Raw genomic sequence first — 18,092 nt, 5'->3', positions numbered from 1 at the left:
AGTTGTTGTAAACACCTTAGGTTCAAAAAGCAAGTAACAACTGGTGTATAGCTTTTCTCATGCTACCATCTTGACATTTATACCATTTTTGAATTTTTATCCGTCTACAGTGTTTGTAATCTTTGTACCAAGGAACGGATAATCATGTGCCTGCACATGCCACTGCCTTTCTTTTGCCGTTTAAACAATGTCAGTTGATGGGCATGATCAGTATTTAGCTGCATATGCACAGTTTTCATTGAAAAACAATTTTTTTTTTTTTTTAACTTATGTGGCTTCCTTGGGATCAAAATGAAATTTTGTTATTTTCAACCTATAGTAGTTTTTAGGTGATTTGTTTTCTGGTACTGTATCCATACTGTTTTTTTTTTTTTTTTAAGTAGGGAGAAGTGTGATCACTGTTTAGGTAATAGAGTAGCAATTCTTCTCTCACCAGTATATTTATCCTCCTCCCTTTTTTTGATTATTTGCATCAAATAACATTAATTGCTAAATTGAAAGAATGTAGGTCTGTGTAAGTGAAACTTTTTTGTTTTATTTGCTGTAATCATTTGCTACTTGTGATCCCATTTGAGATATTTAATGCTAATCTGTGCTTTGCCTTGGCTTTCTGCTTTGTGTTGTCTTGTCTTGCTTTTATGTTTTTTGTTGTCCTGCAATCCCTCATTTCTTCGTTTGTTTTGTGTTTTTTTTTTCTCCCTCATGCTTGTCGTTGTCTGCACTTGGCTTTGATTGCAAAAACAAAAAACAAAAAAACAAAACAAAACCCAAACTGTGGGGCCCATAAATCTGCATCATTGAATGTCCTTGTCGCCGTTGATGACCTGCTCTCTGCTCCCGTCCCCCTCCTTGGCCTGCTGTGATTGGTGGCTTCGTTGCTTGGCTTGGCTGTGTTGTGTGAACGGAACAGTTCACCCCAGTATGGCCTTCTTGCCGACAGGTATCATTTCTGTGAGAAGTGTTTCAATGAAATCCAAGGGGAGAGCGTTTCTTTGGGGGATGACCCTTCCCAGCCTCAAACGTAAGTAACTGCATTATTTTGGAAAACGTCTTCTTTTTCAGTTGTCAGGTGACTATGCTTAGGCTCTTAAGAGGTTTGGGGATGCACTGTCCAGTATGGTAGCCATTAGCCACAGATGGCTATTTAAATACAAATTAAAGTACATAAAATTTAAAAATTATTTCTCAGTTCCACTAGGCACATTTCAAATACTCACTAGATGTCTGTAGCTAGTGACTGCCATGTTGGTCAGCACAGAGAGAGAACATTTCCATCATAGCAGAAAGTTCCGTCAGTGCTGTTCTAGGCAGTACATCAGCTTTGGCTGGTCATTTTAGATCTGTTTCTAAGGAAACAATCAGCTTCTCTCCTAAATATGAAAAGGTTATATAGCGCAAGGGATCTTCATCATTAAGTGTCTTGAGTTTGAGGGAGAATTGAACAAATAACCACCTTGCATCCTTCTCCTGTAGGTGTCAACAATACCAAAGTCATTCTAGTGATGAACATCATTTAATGACATTAGGGGTTTAGGAGTTTGTTAGAGTAACTTATTAGACTTGGTTGGACCTTTGCGATCTCACAGGCTTTTGTTGTTTGGTAAATGCCAAGAAAAATTTTCAAACAGCATAAACTGCCTAATAGTACTTCTAACCTCTAAGATTTAATGAGACAAACCAGTTTCAAATTCGGACTGTTTTAGGAAGAAAGAACTGTTTGGTGTGCTTTAAATATTCTTGAGCTTCTTCCCTGTTTTAACCTATAATAAAGAGAAGCAGTTTAGAACATTCCAAAAAGTATGGAGTTATGTTACTAGTAAAAAGAGGGCTTCTGAGAAAAACTGGTTAATTTTTCCAAATTGGGTTTTGAAGTTGCACTTTTCCTTCAGTCTCCATTGAAATATAATGTAGTAGGGTCTAGTGCTGATCTGGAGAGTAGGTGCTGGGTCCCCTTGGTCCCCAAGGAGATTTTCTGACCCTCGGCTAAACCAGAGAAGTCAGCTCCAGCTAGGTTTCCCTCCTGCAAGAAAGGCAGGCAGCTTTACCATTGGTACTGTTGAGTGGCTACCACATGTCCTGAACCTTAGGGCAGCACATCTGTGGCTTTGAAGAGTACAGAAACCCCCTTCTGGTTCTGCAGGTCTGTAGTGGGCCTGAGGGTCTGCATCACCAGCAAGCTCCCAGGTCCTTCTGTGCTGCTGGTTCTTAGAACACACTTTGAATAACGAGGACTTAGGCCATTTTGAGATGAATCTCTAAGCTAGTTATAGTGGAAAACAGTTTAAATGTAGAGCTGTTCTCATTTTTGTGAGGAGGAAGCACAGTAGTCAAAGTTGGGCCCCCTGATAAGACTGTTAGCTTCTGTATTTGGGAGGCTATGAGCAGTGTGGTATGTTACACCAGGTTGGGAGGCCATGTGAAAATTTTAAAATGAATGCTAAAAAATAAAAATGTTTCACCCTTTAAAATTACCTTTTTGGGTTACTGTAAGCAACCTAAAATATGTATTCTTAATAGTGAAATTTTCTCTTAATATAAAAAGTTGTTTGACTACACGGTTCTGAAAAATTAATATTATTTTTAAATAGTAGTTTAGCTCCCTGTATACACACCATCCTTCATAGCTCGGTCTAGGAACATGAAATTCTTAAGAGTTAGTAAATGCCTAATACTGAGTAGTAGGCACAATTGAAAAAGGAAAAGAAGAACAAACTCATGTTTCTGATTCTTACTGGGGTCTCCATTTCCTGTAAGGGGAGATAGATTTACTATAAAGTCCTTTCCAAAAACAGGCATTCCTTTATGTAAACATGCATTTTGTGGGAACCAAGAAAGTACGTGTTTAATGTATCCTCAGTATATTCTTAGAAGATTTAAATAACCCACTTACAGTATGAGATTTGTTCTTGTGGTTAGAACAGTAGTCACATTGCTCATCTTTCTGTATCACTTTTTCTCATTGTGTGCCTCTTCTCTCCTTAGTACAATAAATAAAGAACAATTTTCCAAGAGAAAAAATGACACACTGGATCCTGAACTGTAAGTAGTTCCCCTTGAATAGTCAGGACACTTTGATTTTCCTTCTTCCTTTCGTTTTATTGGTTTGCCCACACAGTGAGACGATTCTGTATTCTTGGGCTAAATCTATATAACATACATCTAACATCAATGGTAGAAATGTGGAAGTCTACAGTACAGTTAGGATTCATTTACATTTCACTAAATCAACCCAATAGTTTGTTGTCTTATAGGCCCAAGTGAAGCACCAAGCTACCTCTGCTCAGTGCCATGTGTTCCATCCCTGTTGTCCTCTGCATTGCCAGACAAGCTCATAGTCGCTGCTTTGTATTGAGGTCTTTCACAGCACTGAAATGTACATTTTAGGCCTTCCTGGAATGGATAGGATGGTGTTGGACTCATTTGGAAGCTTAAGCAGCAGTGATCTTTCACTTTTTACTGCCTTTCCACAGTCACATTTAACTGTCACATTTAGTGACTGAACTTAATTGCTTTTGAAATTTGCTCTACTTGTAACACTAAAGAGCTTTTAAAAACTGAAAACTTTTTTCAACTATTATTTCAATACTTTAGACAATTCTTGACTATCTTTTGAATTGTCAGAAGTCGGGAAACATTGAAGGTTTTGATTTGGTTAAAGTTTTGGATTTAATCTTAAAATTTTGGCTTTCCATTTCCAGGTTTGTTGAATGTACAGAATGTGGAAGAAAGATGCATCAGATCTGTGTGCTTCATCATGAGATCATCTGGCCATCTGGGTGAGACACCAGTATTTTCTCTAGACTTTTTCATCATAAATTTTAGCAAATTTTTGTTTTCTTTGTAATGAGTATATCATATCTTCAGAGTTACTGTGTCTAAACATTGTTCTTTGGATTGGGAAAGGATAATTAAAATCCAGTTTCAAAACATTAAATAACCTTAAAAAATCGAAAAATATAGATCTTTCTCTTATTTGCACACATTGTTTTAATCCATATACAAACATTTTATTCTGCTGGTTTGTTTTTTGAATTCTTTTCTGATCATTATACATCAAGTAAATACTTTTTCTTTTTTTTTTTAAGTAAATACTTTTTAAAGACTTACTAATAGAGATAACAAATCTCTAGCACCTGGAAACTAGCAAGGATTTGCCAGATTTTGAATGTCACTATCTATGGAGGGTGCCAAGGGCACACCTTTATTCCTATCTCTGATAAAACATCACTCTGTGATTGGTATTCTGAATGATAACCCTGGTTAGGATTTGATTTAAACATCTTTTAGGGGCTTGGGCAATAAGTCAGATGGCTGTTGTCCAGTGAAAGGCAGAGTTGCGTAAAATGACTAGATATGGACTTTAATGAACTAGCTATTCTCGGGACCCATGTTCTGTTTCTAAATATTGTCTACATATTTACCCAAGCTGTACATCATCAGTGGCTTTGATAGCAATGAGTGGATTTTTGTCTGTTGTGACACTTAGCTGTCTACTGCTATGGGCCACCTCACTCTCCAGGAATCGGGCTGATCCCAGCTCTGTTGCAAGGGAAGGGGGAGCGGGGGTGTCTGTGCACCAGATGACTCATTAGGATGGGATCTCTGCATGGCCTCTACTCTTTTCTTAGACTGACTGTTGATGCTGGTTTGGAGGTCACAGGAAAGAGGCGGCTAATTAATAAATTTCCAGGAAATAATATGAAGGAAAATCACAGTAGTTGATGTTATGTAATTGCAGGAACAAAAAGAATCTACATTTCAAATCTATTGGTGCTGCTCTCAGAGTGTGCTTCTTTACATTCCCACCAGTAGCAGTATAGACTTGCCATTGTGATTGGCCAAAAAGCGAAATTCCTATTTTAATCTGTAATCTTTCATCATCTTTTCCTATCTAAGCCAATTTACATGCCCTTCTCCGGGATCTAGTGGTTAAGATTCGGCACTCTTTTTTTTTTTTAGATTGGCACCTGAGCTAACATCTGTTACCAGTCTTCTTCTCCTTCTCCTCCCCAAAGACCCCCCAGTACATAGTTGTATATTTTAGTTGTGAGTGCCTCTGGTTGTGCCATGTGGGACACCTCCTCAGCATGGCTTGACGAGCAGTGAATCCTCAGGCCACCAAAGCAGAGTGCACAAACATAACCACTCGGCCGTGGGGCCAGCCCCAGATTCGGCAGTCTTAATGCCATGGCCCAGGTTCATCTCCCAGTCAGGGAACTACACCACCCGTCTCAGTTGTCATACTGTGACAGCTGCATGTTGCTGTGATGCTGGAAGCTAAGCCATCGGTATTTCAGATACCAACAGGGTCACTCAGGGTGGACAGGTTTCAGCAGAGCTTCCAGACCTAAGACTAGGAAGAAGGACCTGGCCACTCACTTTGAAAAAATTGGCCATGAAAACCCTAGGAATAGCAGCAGAGCATTGTCTAATATAGGGCCAGAAGGCGAGAGGATGGCACAGAAAGACTGGGCAGGGTTCTACTCTGCTGTCCACAGCGTTATTAAGAGTCAGAATTGACTCGATGGCCTTAACAACAACACATTTTTTCGTGTCTTTTGCCTGTTTTTCAATTAGATCTTTTGTCCTTTTTTTATTAATGATTTCTAAAAGCTCTTTGTATATAGTTGTATTAACTCTTTATTATATATTTAGAACTATTTCTCCCAGGTTGTCCTTTGAATTTTAACTTTATGCTTACATATGGTAGATTTTGTAGTATACGTTACTTTAGATGTTTCTCTAAGTTGTGTAAGCAAAATCTTGGTTTACATTTTAGATTTGTCTGTGATGGCTGTTTAAAGAAAACTGCACGAACTAGGAAAGAAAATAAGTTTTCTGCTAAAAGTAAGTTTCATTTTTACAGGTAAATTTTGACAAAACGCCACTGAAACAAAGTTAAGAATAAACCATCCAGAAATGAATTACTTTGTTTCAACCTTATTTAAAATATTTAACCAAAGTACAAATCTAATAATTTTTCTATCATCTACTTAAACTGTAATGTACTTTTTGGTGTGAAATTCATTAGACCTAAGAAGAAAATTTTCAAGGATCAGGATTTGTAAAATAGAGGATATGTGTTTTTCTTGTTCCTACATTTCTCCATGTTTGGGGCATTTCCTAACGGGGGCCAGATGTGGAACTATTTGTCCAGAACCGCCATTCCATGAGTGACTCCCTCAGTTTTGTCCACACCATTAGTAAGGACTGCTTTAGGCCTATGTGATCTTTTTAGTTGGGGAGGCGAGTTGGTGGTAGTAAAAACTTTTCTCATATAATTAATTTACACTAATTTATCTTATTATAGTGTTTGACTTAGTTTTGTTCGATGCCTTTGCAATTTTTTTCTGCCTACAGGTTGCTTTTATTCCTGTATGGTTTCTCATGATATCTAACCATTGTTATTTTAAAACAGTATTACAGTCAAGGCAAAGTGCTTATGGATGTTTGTTCTATTTTTTAACTTTCCTGAAACTGGAAAATTTTCAAAGTAAAAAGTTGGGGAAAAGAATGTTTAAAGAGATTTGATATTGAACCTTAAGACTGACGGTAATAAATTTGACCTTTATTACTACAAACTTTTAACTTTTATATTCCTAGGGTTGCCATCCACAAGGCTTGGCACCTTTCTGGAGAATCGTGTGAATGACTTTCTGAGGCGACAAAATCACCCTGAGTCAGGAGAGGTCACTGTTCGGGTAGTTCACGCTTCTGACAAAACTGTGGAAGTCAAACCAGGCATGAAAGCAAGGTATCTAGTGATTTTCCCTCTTCTTTTCTTGTGGGTCCACAATTGCTCATACATGGTTATGAGCACAGTTGTTGCTCATACACGACTGTTACTGTTGATTCTAATCTGAATGAATGTTATGATTTTTCCCTCCAATCTGAATTGTGTAGGTTTGTAGATAGTGGAGAGATGGCAGAATCCTTCCCATATCGAACCAAAGCCCTCTTTGCCTTTGAAGAGATCGATGGTGTTGACTTGTGCTTCTTTGGCATGCATGTTCAAGAGTATGGCTCTGACTGCCCTCCACCCAACCAGAGGTAGGACTTCTTATGGCTACCTTCTAATTTGCATGGGAGTTTGAAGCTATAAGTGAAAAAGCATAAAGGGCAAGAAATGTTTGATGTGCTTTGTTTGGAAATGCAAATTCTCAAGTGTAGTATTAAAGTGAAACAAAACAAAAACAAAATATTGCTCTTCTATGGTCATAGTAAAAAGGAAAGGGATACGAGTAGCAGCCTGAAATTGGAAATGGGAAACAGGCTCACTAGTTTTCAGAAAATGGGCTCAAATCGAGATTGTGGGATCATGTTAAGACCTTACTGAGAGGTATGTGAAAGAATATCATACAAATAGGGTAGGATGTGGTTTAGAATTTCTTGTTTCCAAAATAGTATACAGGCCAAAACAAGAAAGCTTCCAGGATACATTTGGATCCATAAATCTTGACTGATATACTGTGTTTCAGGTACTGTTAGATGCTGAGACTAGAAGAGAGCCATAGGCTCACTGAATGCCCCCAGGAGTTCACATTTACCTAACTATAACACTGTGTGATGAGCATTACAAATGACAAGATGAGCAGAGAGCACAGAAGAGAGACTGTTATTAGCTGTATCAGTAAGATTTCATTATGTGACTTGACTTGGTTTCTTTCTCCCTGTTTGATATAGGAGAGTATATATATCATACCTCGATAGTGTTCATTTCTTCCGTCCTAAATGCTTGAGGACTGCAGTCTATCATGAAATTTTAATTGGATATTTAGAATACGTCAAGAAATTAGGGTAAGCATATTGATAACAAATGCTATTTTTAACAATAATTAAACTAGTTACTACTGTGATATTATGGTGAGACATACGTTAAAACATGCAAATATTTGACTTTTTGCCTTCTTTTCTCAACTTTGGTTTTCATCTAGTAGAAGTGTAATGTCAACTCTGTTGGAGATTCTTTCATGTTAATGTTGCCAGTAGGAAAGAAAGGGATATCTTGACCCTAAGTGCACCCATCCCAAATTGGTTGTATGTTGTTCAATTCAGTTGTGAGATACAGTTTAATTTGAAAGTTGATGGTTACTCGTTTAGGGCCAGAACCTTAGACTGCATTTGATCCTTTTACACCTAGATATGAAAAATAAAAACAAACTAAGTTCTGGAGATATAAAACTTCATCAAGACTGCTTCCTTACCTTCAAGATCTATATGGGCTTGAGAATATTCACCACCTCTCTTTGCAGGTTATTCCTCTTAAGTGCATTTTGATCTGATGGTAAATTGTATACTTTGTGTTACCTTGGGGAAAATCCTTGGTTTCTGTACTCACTTCACCTTGTGATTTAAAGTGTAGCATTCTTTCCAGAATGGATGATCTTTTCTCTTGAATGTTCCTTCTCTTTGTGTTGTTAGATATACGACAGGGCATATTTGGGCATGTCCCCCAAGTGAGGGAGACGACTATATCTTCCATTGCCATCCTCCTGACCAGAAGATACCCAAGCCCAAGCGACTGCAGGAGTGGTATAAAAAGATGCTTGACAAGGCCATGACTGATCGAATTGTCCATGATTACAAGGTCAGGAGGAGTGGGAGAGAATGATAACATTGAAAATTTGCTAATCCTGCAGCTGTGTATTCTGCCATTTAACTGTCTTTAAAAAATGTTCTGTTTGTTCTCCCTCTTCCATGTAATTTATAAAATTATGCTAATTTGATAAAGTGTTCTTATGTTATTAAGATGAAGTGTATCTGGTAAAGTGTTTAAAAATTGCTAAGTCTAATCAGGTTATATCAGTGTTCAGTATTCTCTTCTCTTCTCTGTACAAACTTTCAAAGTAAGAAAAACTAGGCTTTCAAAAAGTCTTAGATCAAGAAATACCTGTTTTAAAGACGTGACTAATTAAAAATATATTCTTAATAGCCATTCATGATTCTAGGGTATCTCATGATAAAAACTTGTACTACCAAATTTCTTACCTGTTTTTTCTCATGAGGAGGAAAACATTAACTGGATATTTTCCCAGGCAGCACAGCCAATCATTCTGTAGCTATATAGTTTCCAGTATTTGTAGTTTGGGTTGTTTAGAACATATTTTTCAAGTGAAAGCTGCTGAAATTCCAAGGATGGGTGGGTGCAAGGCAGGCACTGCCTCACATCACGCCGCGTCCTGTTATCAGGAGTGGTAAAGGCCTCAGGGTGAGTGATTCTGCCTCTGCCACTAGTGCCAGCAAGATAATCTGCCACTTGGTTATGTAAAGGCAAATAATCTCCCTGCGCTGATGGGTAGAGGAAAGAGAAAACCAGAAATACTGACTTCAAATAAGACCTTTTCACTGTTTAGGAAACTGTCTCCCCAGACATGGGGCTTAGGTATGAAATCTCTACCACCTTCCAGAAGACATTTTAATCCTTCATGTTTCTTACATCCATTAGCTATGACTGCCTCTGTATGAATAAATGCTTTTTTAAAAAACAGAAATTCCTATATTTGTACCTGGGTATTTTCACAGGATATTTTTAAACAAGCTACTGAAGATCGATTAACAAGTGCAAAGGAATTGCCTTACTTTGAGGGTGATTTCTGGCCCAATGTTCTGGAAGAGAGCATTAAGGAACTGGAACAGGAAGAGGAAGAGAGAAAGCGAGAGGAAAACACCAGCAATGAAAGCACAGATGTAAGGGCTTTGCATTTTCCTTTCCAACTTCTGCCTTGATTCTCATGGATAATCCAGAAGTGAGCTGAAACTTTCATCTTGGTCTTAAAGCTCTTAGGTGTGAGAAAGCTCTTTAAATTGAGTGAGAAATATTGGCTTAAGTAAGTTACTATGGTTCTATTTCAGTGGTTTTAAACCTTTTTAGCATCAGATCCTTGTTTTAGATGGAATCTTGGATTTCCAGTAGTGGAAACAGAAGGAAGGAAACCCTGAAAAATTGATGGAAAATTACCTATTTAGAGCAAGGAGTTGGCAAGCTTTACTTTCTGTGAAGGTCCAAATTATGAATATTTTGGGCCATATATGGTCTCCAGCCCTAAACACTTTATAAATGTAAAAACTATTCTTAGCCATACAAAAATGGCCCTGGACCAGAGTTTGCTAGTCCCCCATACAGAACCTGCTTTGTAGGAGGATCCTGAGGAGCTCTTCCTGGTTAGTTAATTCCCCGTGGCATATCTAGAAGTGTCCTCAGTGAGTCTAACCTGTTAAACTCACCCTTAAATAGTCTGTTAAAGATATAGAACTTACTACAGCCTTGTAGTTTCAATTAATCATTGCTTGCTTTTCAAGGTGGTGGCGGTGGTTTTTATAGTAGACTCAGAAAATTCTAGAATGCAACTGGAAGGAAATGAAGCCATGGTCTTTGGCTCCCCACTTCCACGCACTTTTCACTACCCCACATTGCCACTTACAGTTTCCTGTAAGTCTGGGATCGGATAGATCAACCTAAGCTCTTCTAGTCAAAAAGCTAAGGCTGCCATTGTCTTAATGAAGGGTCTTAGTGCAGGGATTCTTCACTGGGAGAAAATTAGTGCAAAGACGTTAGTGACATTAGTTTACTGTAAAAAAAAAAAAAAAAAAAAACAGCCTTAAAAACGGAGTGAAGAGAGCAGCTGGAAGATTATGATCTCCGGTTTCAAAGAAAGGAGAGTCTTCTTACCATTAGTATCATTCACATCACTGCTTAACAAAAACTGTCTTGTCCCCTATGTGCTAACCTGTAGGTGACAAAGGGAGACAGCAAAAATGCTAAAAAGAAGAATAATAAGAAAACCAGCAAAAACAAGAGCAGCCTTAGTAGGGGCAACAAGAAGAAGCCAGGCATGCCTAATGTGTCCAATGACCTCTCGCAGAAGCTGTACGCCACCATGGAGAAACATAAAGAGGTAAGATGCAGCCACCAAGAACAGAAGAACCAGAGCAAGATTTCCAAGGAACTGCCCGCTATGGTTGGCATTTATGACATGAGCACCAGACCACTTGAAATGCAGAAGGAAGAACAGGGGCTGGCTGCATGGCGCTGAAAGCGAGCGATGATAAGCTTGCTTTAATTTGCAGCTGTGTTGTAAATCTAGATGGTATTGGATTGTGTCTCACAGTTTAAAAGGACAAGCATAGTTAGTCTAGCCCTGTTGTTTATACCCTCTTATGTGCGTGCCTCTGTGGCTCAGGAGAAAGGCTTGTTGGATATTTTTGTTCTTTTGTTTTAAACCAAGCTCCTTAGAGCTCCATTGGTCATTCCAGTTTGTCCATAATGGAACTTTGGCAAAACAAATGAATAAAAACGTGGACTGCTTTCCTGAAAGTGATTTGGGAAGTGGAGAAAGCTGAAGAAAAGTTCATCTTTCATACACTATGCACTTGTAACCCCTTCTCAGAGGAGTTAAAACTTCGCATTACTTTGTCCTTCAGATTGCTTGTTTGTGGTAGGTAGATTGGGAATGTAACTGGGTGTGTTGGGGTTTTTCCCTTCAGCAGCATCAGTGGTAAGCTGAGGAGTCTTGAAGGGTAGTTATGTCAGTCGTTTGTTTTGTTTTGTTTTTTTAGTTGTTTGTTTTTTTAATATCTCACTTCATTTCTGTGTTCAGGCATCTTATCGGGTTCTTACAGGAAGTGGCTATTACGTGGAGAGAGAAGTGACAGCTTGCTTTTATGTATAGACTTAGAACCAAATTGATTAAGCAGTCTTTGGGAGAGGAAATCGTTACTCAGAACCCTTTAGAGAGGTAGTTATTATAACGGTTCTTGACCTATAAGCTGTTCAGAGTGCCCTTCCCCCACATCACCACTCCACCCCCACTCCTTTTTTATTTAAGCCTAAAGAACTAAGGTCAACAGGATAGCCTGAGCCTTGCTAGTGCAACGGAAAGATTCCTTAGCTCTAGTGAGCGCCTCGCTTAGATAATTATCAACAATTAATCATTATTAGCTATGTCAAGCGATGTTTAGTGTCATAAAATTCTAGCATAACAGCAATTGGGAAAGACCCTCAGGGTATATTGTAGTAGATTTCACTTAAATTGTGAACACATTCTGTGATTTCACTTAAGATGTAGGTAGTAGTCACCTGTTAGGAATTAGAGTCTAAAGTTGTCGGTTTAGGTTAAACTCAAGTATTGTCTTAGCTGTATAGCATGACGTCCAGTGGACTCAGTCACCATAGTTGTTATTGGAGGATCGGCCATAGTGAGGATTTCCTAGGGAGTCTACCAGATGGTTTTGTTTGCCTTTATTTTGAATGGGTTGTTAACAGGCATTCCCTACTTGTTAGATTCTGTGCGTCACATTTTCAGAATGCTCTTCCTTGCTTCATGAGCGCTGCTTTGAGCCACAGTCTTAAGCCCAATTGTTACAAGGTCAGATACGCATCTCAGTTCTCCCTTGATGCTTTGAACTGTAGGCATCTCTTTGCTATGTGTCTTGTCTCAGTGTGTGCTTTCTTGTCCTATTGTTCTTTTTCTAGAAATGTAGCTTATTAAAAGACTCTTGTTTCATGCAAACGTTGCTGCCCAAGTATATCACAAGTGTTACTGCCAGTTTGCACAGATTTTCAGTCTTTAAAAAACTGGTAGAATATAGTGATTAATATAGGAGTTGCTCACAAATTCTGGATCTCTTGAAGGTACCATTTCACATTTTATTAGTTTAATAAGAGTTTATAGTTACATACTAATTAATTTCAAATACATATATAATACCAGCTTCTTGTTGCAGCCTTTACACTAATGGTTATGGGAATTAATGGTTGTGTGTTTTCAAACTTTAAAGAACAAAAATTTTGCTGCTTCCACAGCAGAGCCTAAGGTTTGGGGGTTTTATCTTTCCCACCCCCACCAGCTTTTTTTTTTCCTCTCTCCTCAAATTTACAGGAAAGTTACACAGAGGATTCCCTCCCATACCCTTCACTTAGATTCATCAGATGTTAATGTTTTGCTACATTTTCTTTACCTATTTCAGCAAGTACCTTCTAAGAAAGAAGACATCTGCATAACTATGCTATGGTTTCACACTTGGGAAGCTTAACCCAGTGCCACCATCTACTGTCTGGTCCTTAGGCTCCAATCAAGGATTGTGTTGAGTTGCCATGTCTCATTTCCCAGCTTTATTTGCTTTCACGATGTGGGCATTTTGTTGAAGAGTCCAGGCCAATTGTTTCGTAGAATGACCCTCAGTTTGGGTTTGTCTAATTGGTTTCGTTGTGATTAGATTCAGGTTAAATGATGGATTTCATTTTAAAGGAGAGCACTTGGAGGCAGAATGCCCACTGTGTATGTGTGTACCTGACCTGGACCATTCTTATTTTGAAGGAATTATTGAATGAGGTAGAAACGATAACAAGATGTAGATTTTAGACCCATTGTAGTAGTCCCAGAGAAGAGAGCAGAAATACATAGTGCAGGAGGAAGAGAGGGCTGTACCGTCCAGCCCTGTGGCGTGCGCATAAAATGCACTAAAGCGGTCAGCAGCCTCACAGGCATGCAGCCTGACTCACCTGTCTGCTGCGGCTGCTCCGGCGCCGCGTGGTGCTCTGGCTCCAGAGTCAGAATGAGATTGTCTGTCTTGCAGGTCTTCTTTGTGATCCGTCTCATCGCTGGCCCTGCTGCCAACTCCCTGCCTCCCATTGTGGATCCTGACCCCCTCATCCCCTGTGATCTGATGGATGGGCGGGATGCCTTTCTCACCCTCGCAAGGGACAAGCACCTGGAGTTCTCTTCACTCCGAAGAGCCCAGTGGTCAACTATGTGCATGCTGGTGGAGCTCCACACCCAGAGCCAGGACCGCTTCGTCTATACCTGCAATGAGTGCAAGCACCACGTGGAGACCCGCTGGCACTGCACCGTGTGCGAGGTAGGCCCCCACGTGCGGGGAGGAGAGAGCGCTGGAGGGTCCGACTGCTTGAGAGGCAGTGCAGACCAGACGCTCTGGAGGCCTTTCTGGGCTCCAGTGCCAGTGCTCAGTCACAGAATGAGGTGCGAGGGGCCTGGCCTCGTGTTTGAGTGGGAGAGGTAAAGAGGCTTTCTCTAAGAAAGGGCTTTTTAGCTCATGTAGAATTTGTGAAATGCTTTTGAATGACTTAAATCTTGGAGAGTTAACCTGTGTCTGTTTTCCCCCCAGGATTATGATTTGTGTATCACCTGCTATAACACTAAAAACCATGACCACAAAATGGAGAAACTAGGTCTCGGCTTAGATGATGAGAGCAACAACCAGCAGGCTGCGGCCACCCAGAGCCCAGGAGACTCACGCCGCCTCAGCATCCAGCGCTGCATCCAGTCTCTGGTCCATGCCTGCCAGTGCCGAAATGCCAATTGCTCCCTGCCCTCCTGCCAGAAGATGAAGCGAGTTGTGCAGCATACCAAGGGTTGCAAACGGAAAACCAATGGAGGGTGCCCCATCTGCAAGCAGCTCATTGCCCTCTGTTGCTACCATGCCAAGCACTGCCAGGAGAACAAGTGCCCTGTGCCGTTCTGCCTAAACATCAAGCAAAAGCTCCGGCAGCAGCAGCTGCAGCACCGGCTACAGCAGGCCCAGATGCTCCGCAGGAGGATGGCCAGCATGCAGCGGACTGGTGTGGTGGGGCAGCAACAGGGCCTGCCCTCCCCAACTCCTGCCACTCCAACCACGCCAACTGGCCAACAGCCTACCACCCCACAGACACCCCAGCCCCAGCCCCCCTCTCAGCCCCAGCCCACCCCTCCCAACAGCATGCCACCCTACTTGCCCAGGACTCAAGCTGCTGGCCCTGTGTCCCAGGGTAAGGCGCCAGGCCAGGTGACCCCTCCAACCCCTCCTCAGACTGCTCAGCCACCCCTTCCAGGCCCCCCACCTGCAGCAGTGGAAATGGCAATGCAGATTCAGAGGGCAGCAGAGACTCAGCGCCAGATGGCCCATGTGCAAATATTTCAAAGGCCAATCCAGCACCAGATGCCACAGATGACTCCAATGGCCCCCATGGGTATGAACCCACCCCCCATGGCCAGAGGTCCCAGTGGGCATTTGGAGCCAGGGATGGGGCCCACAGGGATGCAGCAACAGCCACCGTGGGCCCAAGGAGGATTGCCTCAGCCCCAGCAACTACAGTCCGGGATGCCAAGGCCAGCCATGATGTCAGTGGCCCAGCATGGTCAGCCCTTGAACATGGCTCCCCAACCAGGATTGGGCCAGGTAGGTGTGAGCCCTCTCAAACCAGGCACTGTGTCTCAACAAGCCTTACAAAACCTTTTGCGGACTCTCAGGTCTCCCAGCTCTCCCCTACAGCAGCAACAGGTGCTTAGTATCCTTCACGCCAACCCCCAGCTGTTGGCTGCATTCATCAAGCAGCGGGCTGCCAAGTATGCCAACTCTAATCCGCAAGCCCTCCCTGGGCAACCTGGCATGCCCCAGGGCCAGCCAGGGCTGCAGCCACCTACCATGCCAGGTCAGCAGGGGGTCCACTCCAATCCAGCCATGCAGAACATGAATCCCATGCAGGCAGGCATTCAGCGGGCTAGCCTGCCCCAGCAGCAACCACAGCAGCAGCTCCAGCCACCCATGGGAGGGATGAGCCCCCAAGCTCAGCAGATGAACATGAATCACAACACCATGCCTTCACAGTTCCGAGACATCTTGAGACGACAGCAGATGGTGGTGCCGCAGCAGCAGCAGCAGGGAGCAGGGCCAGGAATCGGCCCTGGAATGGCCAACCATAACCAGTTCCAGCAACCCCAAGGAGTTGGCTACCCCCCACAGCAACAGCAGCAGCAGCAGCGGATGCAGCATCACATGCAACAGATGCAACAAGGGAACATGGGACAAATGGGCCAGCTCCCCCAGGCCTTGGGAGCAGAGGCAGGAGCCAGTCTGCAGGCCTATCAGCAGCGCCTCCTTCAGCAACAGATGGGGTCCCCTGCTCAGCCCAACCCCATGAGCCCCCAACAGCATATGCTTCCAAACCAGGCCCAGTCCCCACACCTACAAGGCCAGCAGATCCCATCTCTCTCCAATCAAGTGCGTTCTCCCCAGCCTGTCCCTTCTCCACGGCCGCAGTCCCAGCCCCCTCACTCCAGCCCTTCCCCAAGGATGCAGCCTCAGCCTTCTCCACACCACGTTTCCCCACAGACCAGTTCTCCACATCCTGGACTGGTAGCTGCCCAGGCCAACCCCATGGAACAAGGGCATTTTGCCAGCCCGGACCAGAATTCGATGCTTTCTCAGCTCGCTAGCAATCCAGGCATGGCAAACCTCCATGGTGCAAGCGCCACGGACCTGGGACTCAGCACCGATAACTCAGACTTGAATCCGAACCTCTCACAGAGTACACTAGACATACACTAGAGACACCTTGTAGTATTTTGGGAGCAAAAAAATTATTTTCTCTTAACAAGACTTTTTGTACTGAAAACAATTTTTTTGAATCTTTCTTAGCCTAAAAGACAATTTTCCTTGGAACACATAAGAACTGTGCAGTAGCTGTTTGTGGTTTAAAGCAAACATGCAAGATGAACCTGAGGGATGATAGAATACAAAGAATATATTTTTGTTATGGCTGGTCGCCTCCAGCCTTTTTTTCCCTTGTGTGTGTGGTTCAAGTGTGCACTGGGAGGAGGCTGAGGTCTGTGAAGCCAACCACATGCTCCTGCCTTGCACCTCCAATAGGTTTTATTATTTTTTTTAAATTAATGAAAATATGTAATATTAATAGTTATTATTTACTGGTGCAGATGGTTGACATTTTTCCCTATTTTCCTCACTTTATGGAAGAGTTAAAAAAGAACATTTCTAAAACCAGAGGACAAAAGGGGTTAATGTTACTTTAAAATTACGTTCTATATATATATAAATATATATAAATATATATTAAAATACCAATTTTTTTTCTCTGGGTGCAAAGATGTTCATTCTTTTAAAAATGTAAAAAAAAAAACAAAAAAAAATTCCCCTTCCTACCCTCAAGTCAACTTTTGTGCTCCAGAAAATTTTCTATTCTGTAAGTCTGAGCGTAAAACTTCAAGTATTAAAATAATTTGTACATGTAGAGAGAAAAATGACTTTTTCAAAATATACAGGGGCAGCTGCCAAATTGATGTATTATATATTGTGGTTCTGTTTCTTGAAAGAATTTTTTTTCGTTATTTTTACATCTAACAAAGGAAAAAATTAAAAAGAGGGTAAGAAACGATTCCAGTGGGATGATTTTAACATGCAAAGTCCCTGGGGTTTCTTCTTTGCTTGCTTTCTTCCTCCTTACCCTGCTCCCCCCCACACACACACTTTCTGTAAAACTTGAAAATAGAAAGCAAAAACCCTCAACCGTTGTAAATCATGCAATTAAAGTTGATTACTTATAAATATGAACTTTGGATCACTGTATAGACTGTTAAATTTGATTTCTTATTACCTATTGTTAAATAAACTGTGTGAGACAGACCCCTGACTTTGTTTCGTTTCTTGCCATCATATCGTTGTCTTGGAATGCAGCAGTTTAAGTGCCTGATGCGTAGGATTCAAGAAAAAGCGAAAGCCCTAGCTCACAGTCTAACTGTTACATAAGATCAAGCCACAAGTAGATTTTGGTAAATTTGTCGAAAGTTAGGGAAAAACACTACAAACACCAGCAAAGTGTCTTTTGTCTTTTTTTTTTTTTTAAGTTAGGAAGATTGTTGCTGAGCTAACATCTGCCAGTCTTGCTCTACTTTATATGTGGCTCACCACCACAGTGTGGCTGACAAGTGGCATAGGTCTGCACCTGGGATCTGAACCCACAACCCCTGGGCCCCTGAAGCAAAGCATGCAAACCACTACGCCACTGGGCCGGCCCCCTAAGTGTCCATTTTATCAACTTGAATTGATTAATTCACTTTTAACAGCTTGATATAGGACCTTCTTCCATGTTCCCTATGGACGACCTCATGGTCTTCCAATCACCCTCATCTTACAGGGGTGAGAATAAGTACCTAAGGGAGATCCTGTCTGCCTGTCACAACTTGAAAAAGCACCTGAAGCCAGGGCAGCAGTCCAGCCCTACCCTCTGTTAAACACCCTTTGTTCTTGCCAACTGCCCATCAAGAAGTCAGCAGGGCGAATGAGGTGGTGGGAAAAGAAAA

The 18,092-nt window shown here is 41.6% G+C and overlaps 1 protein-coding gene across 1 annotated transcript in view; it reads left to right on the top strand.

The window, feature by feature from the left end:
• EP300 (E1A binding protein p300) overlaps positions 1 to 16,851 on the top strand; it is a 72,934-nt gene extending 56,083 nt beyond the window's left edge. Inside the window, exons 20-31 of the mRNA XM_014858992.3 lie at positions 941 to 1,021; positions 2,983 to 3,039; positions 3,699 to 3,776; positions 5,780 to 5,847; positions 6,604 to 6,754; positions 6,904 to 7,050; positions 7,684 to 7,797; positions 8,422 to 8,587; positions 9,523 to 9,687; positions 10,734 to 10,895; positions 13,576 to 13,857; positions 14,125 to 16,851. Coding sequence (XP_014714478.2) covers positions 941 to 1,021; positions 2,983 to 3,039; positions 3,699 to 3,776; positions 5,780 to 5,847; positions 6,604 to 6,754; positions 6,904 to 7,050; positions 7,684 to 7,797; positions 8,422 to 8,587; positions 9,523 to 9,687; positions 10,734 to 10,895; positions 13,576 to 13,857; positions 14,125 to 16,323 — 3,670 coding nt within the window. The 3' untranslated portion in view covers positions 16,324 to 16,851. The remainder of the gene's footprint in view (positions 1 to 940; positions 1,022 to 2,982; positions 3,040 to 3,698; positions 3,777 to 5,779; positions 5,848 to 6,603; positions 6,755 to 6,903; positions 7,051 to 7,683; positions 7,798 to 8,421; positions 8,588 to 9,522; positions 9,688 to 10,733; positions 10,896 to 13,575; positions 13,858 to 14,124) is intronic.
• The last annotated feature ends 1,241 nt before the right edge of the window (positions 16,852 to 18,092 follow it).

Source organism: Equus asinus, chromosome 4 (assembly GCF_041296235.1).
Source record: "Equus asinus isolate D_3611 breed Donkey chromosome 4, EquAss-T2T_v2, whole genome shotgun sequence".
Lineage (NCBI taxonomy): Eukaryota > Metazoa > Chordata > Mammalia > Perissodactyla > Equidae > Equus > Equus asinus.
This window is presented reverse-complemented; position numbering and strand designations above follow the sequence as displayed.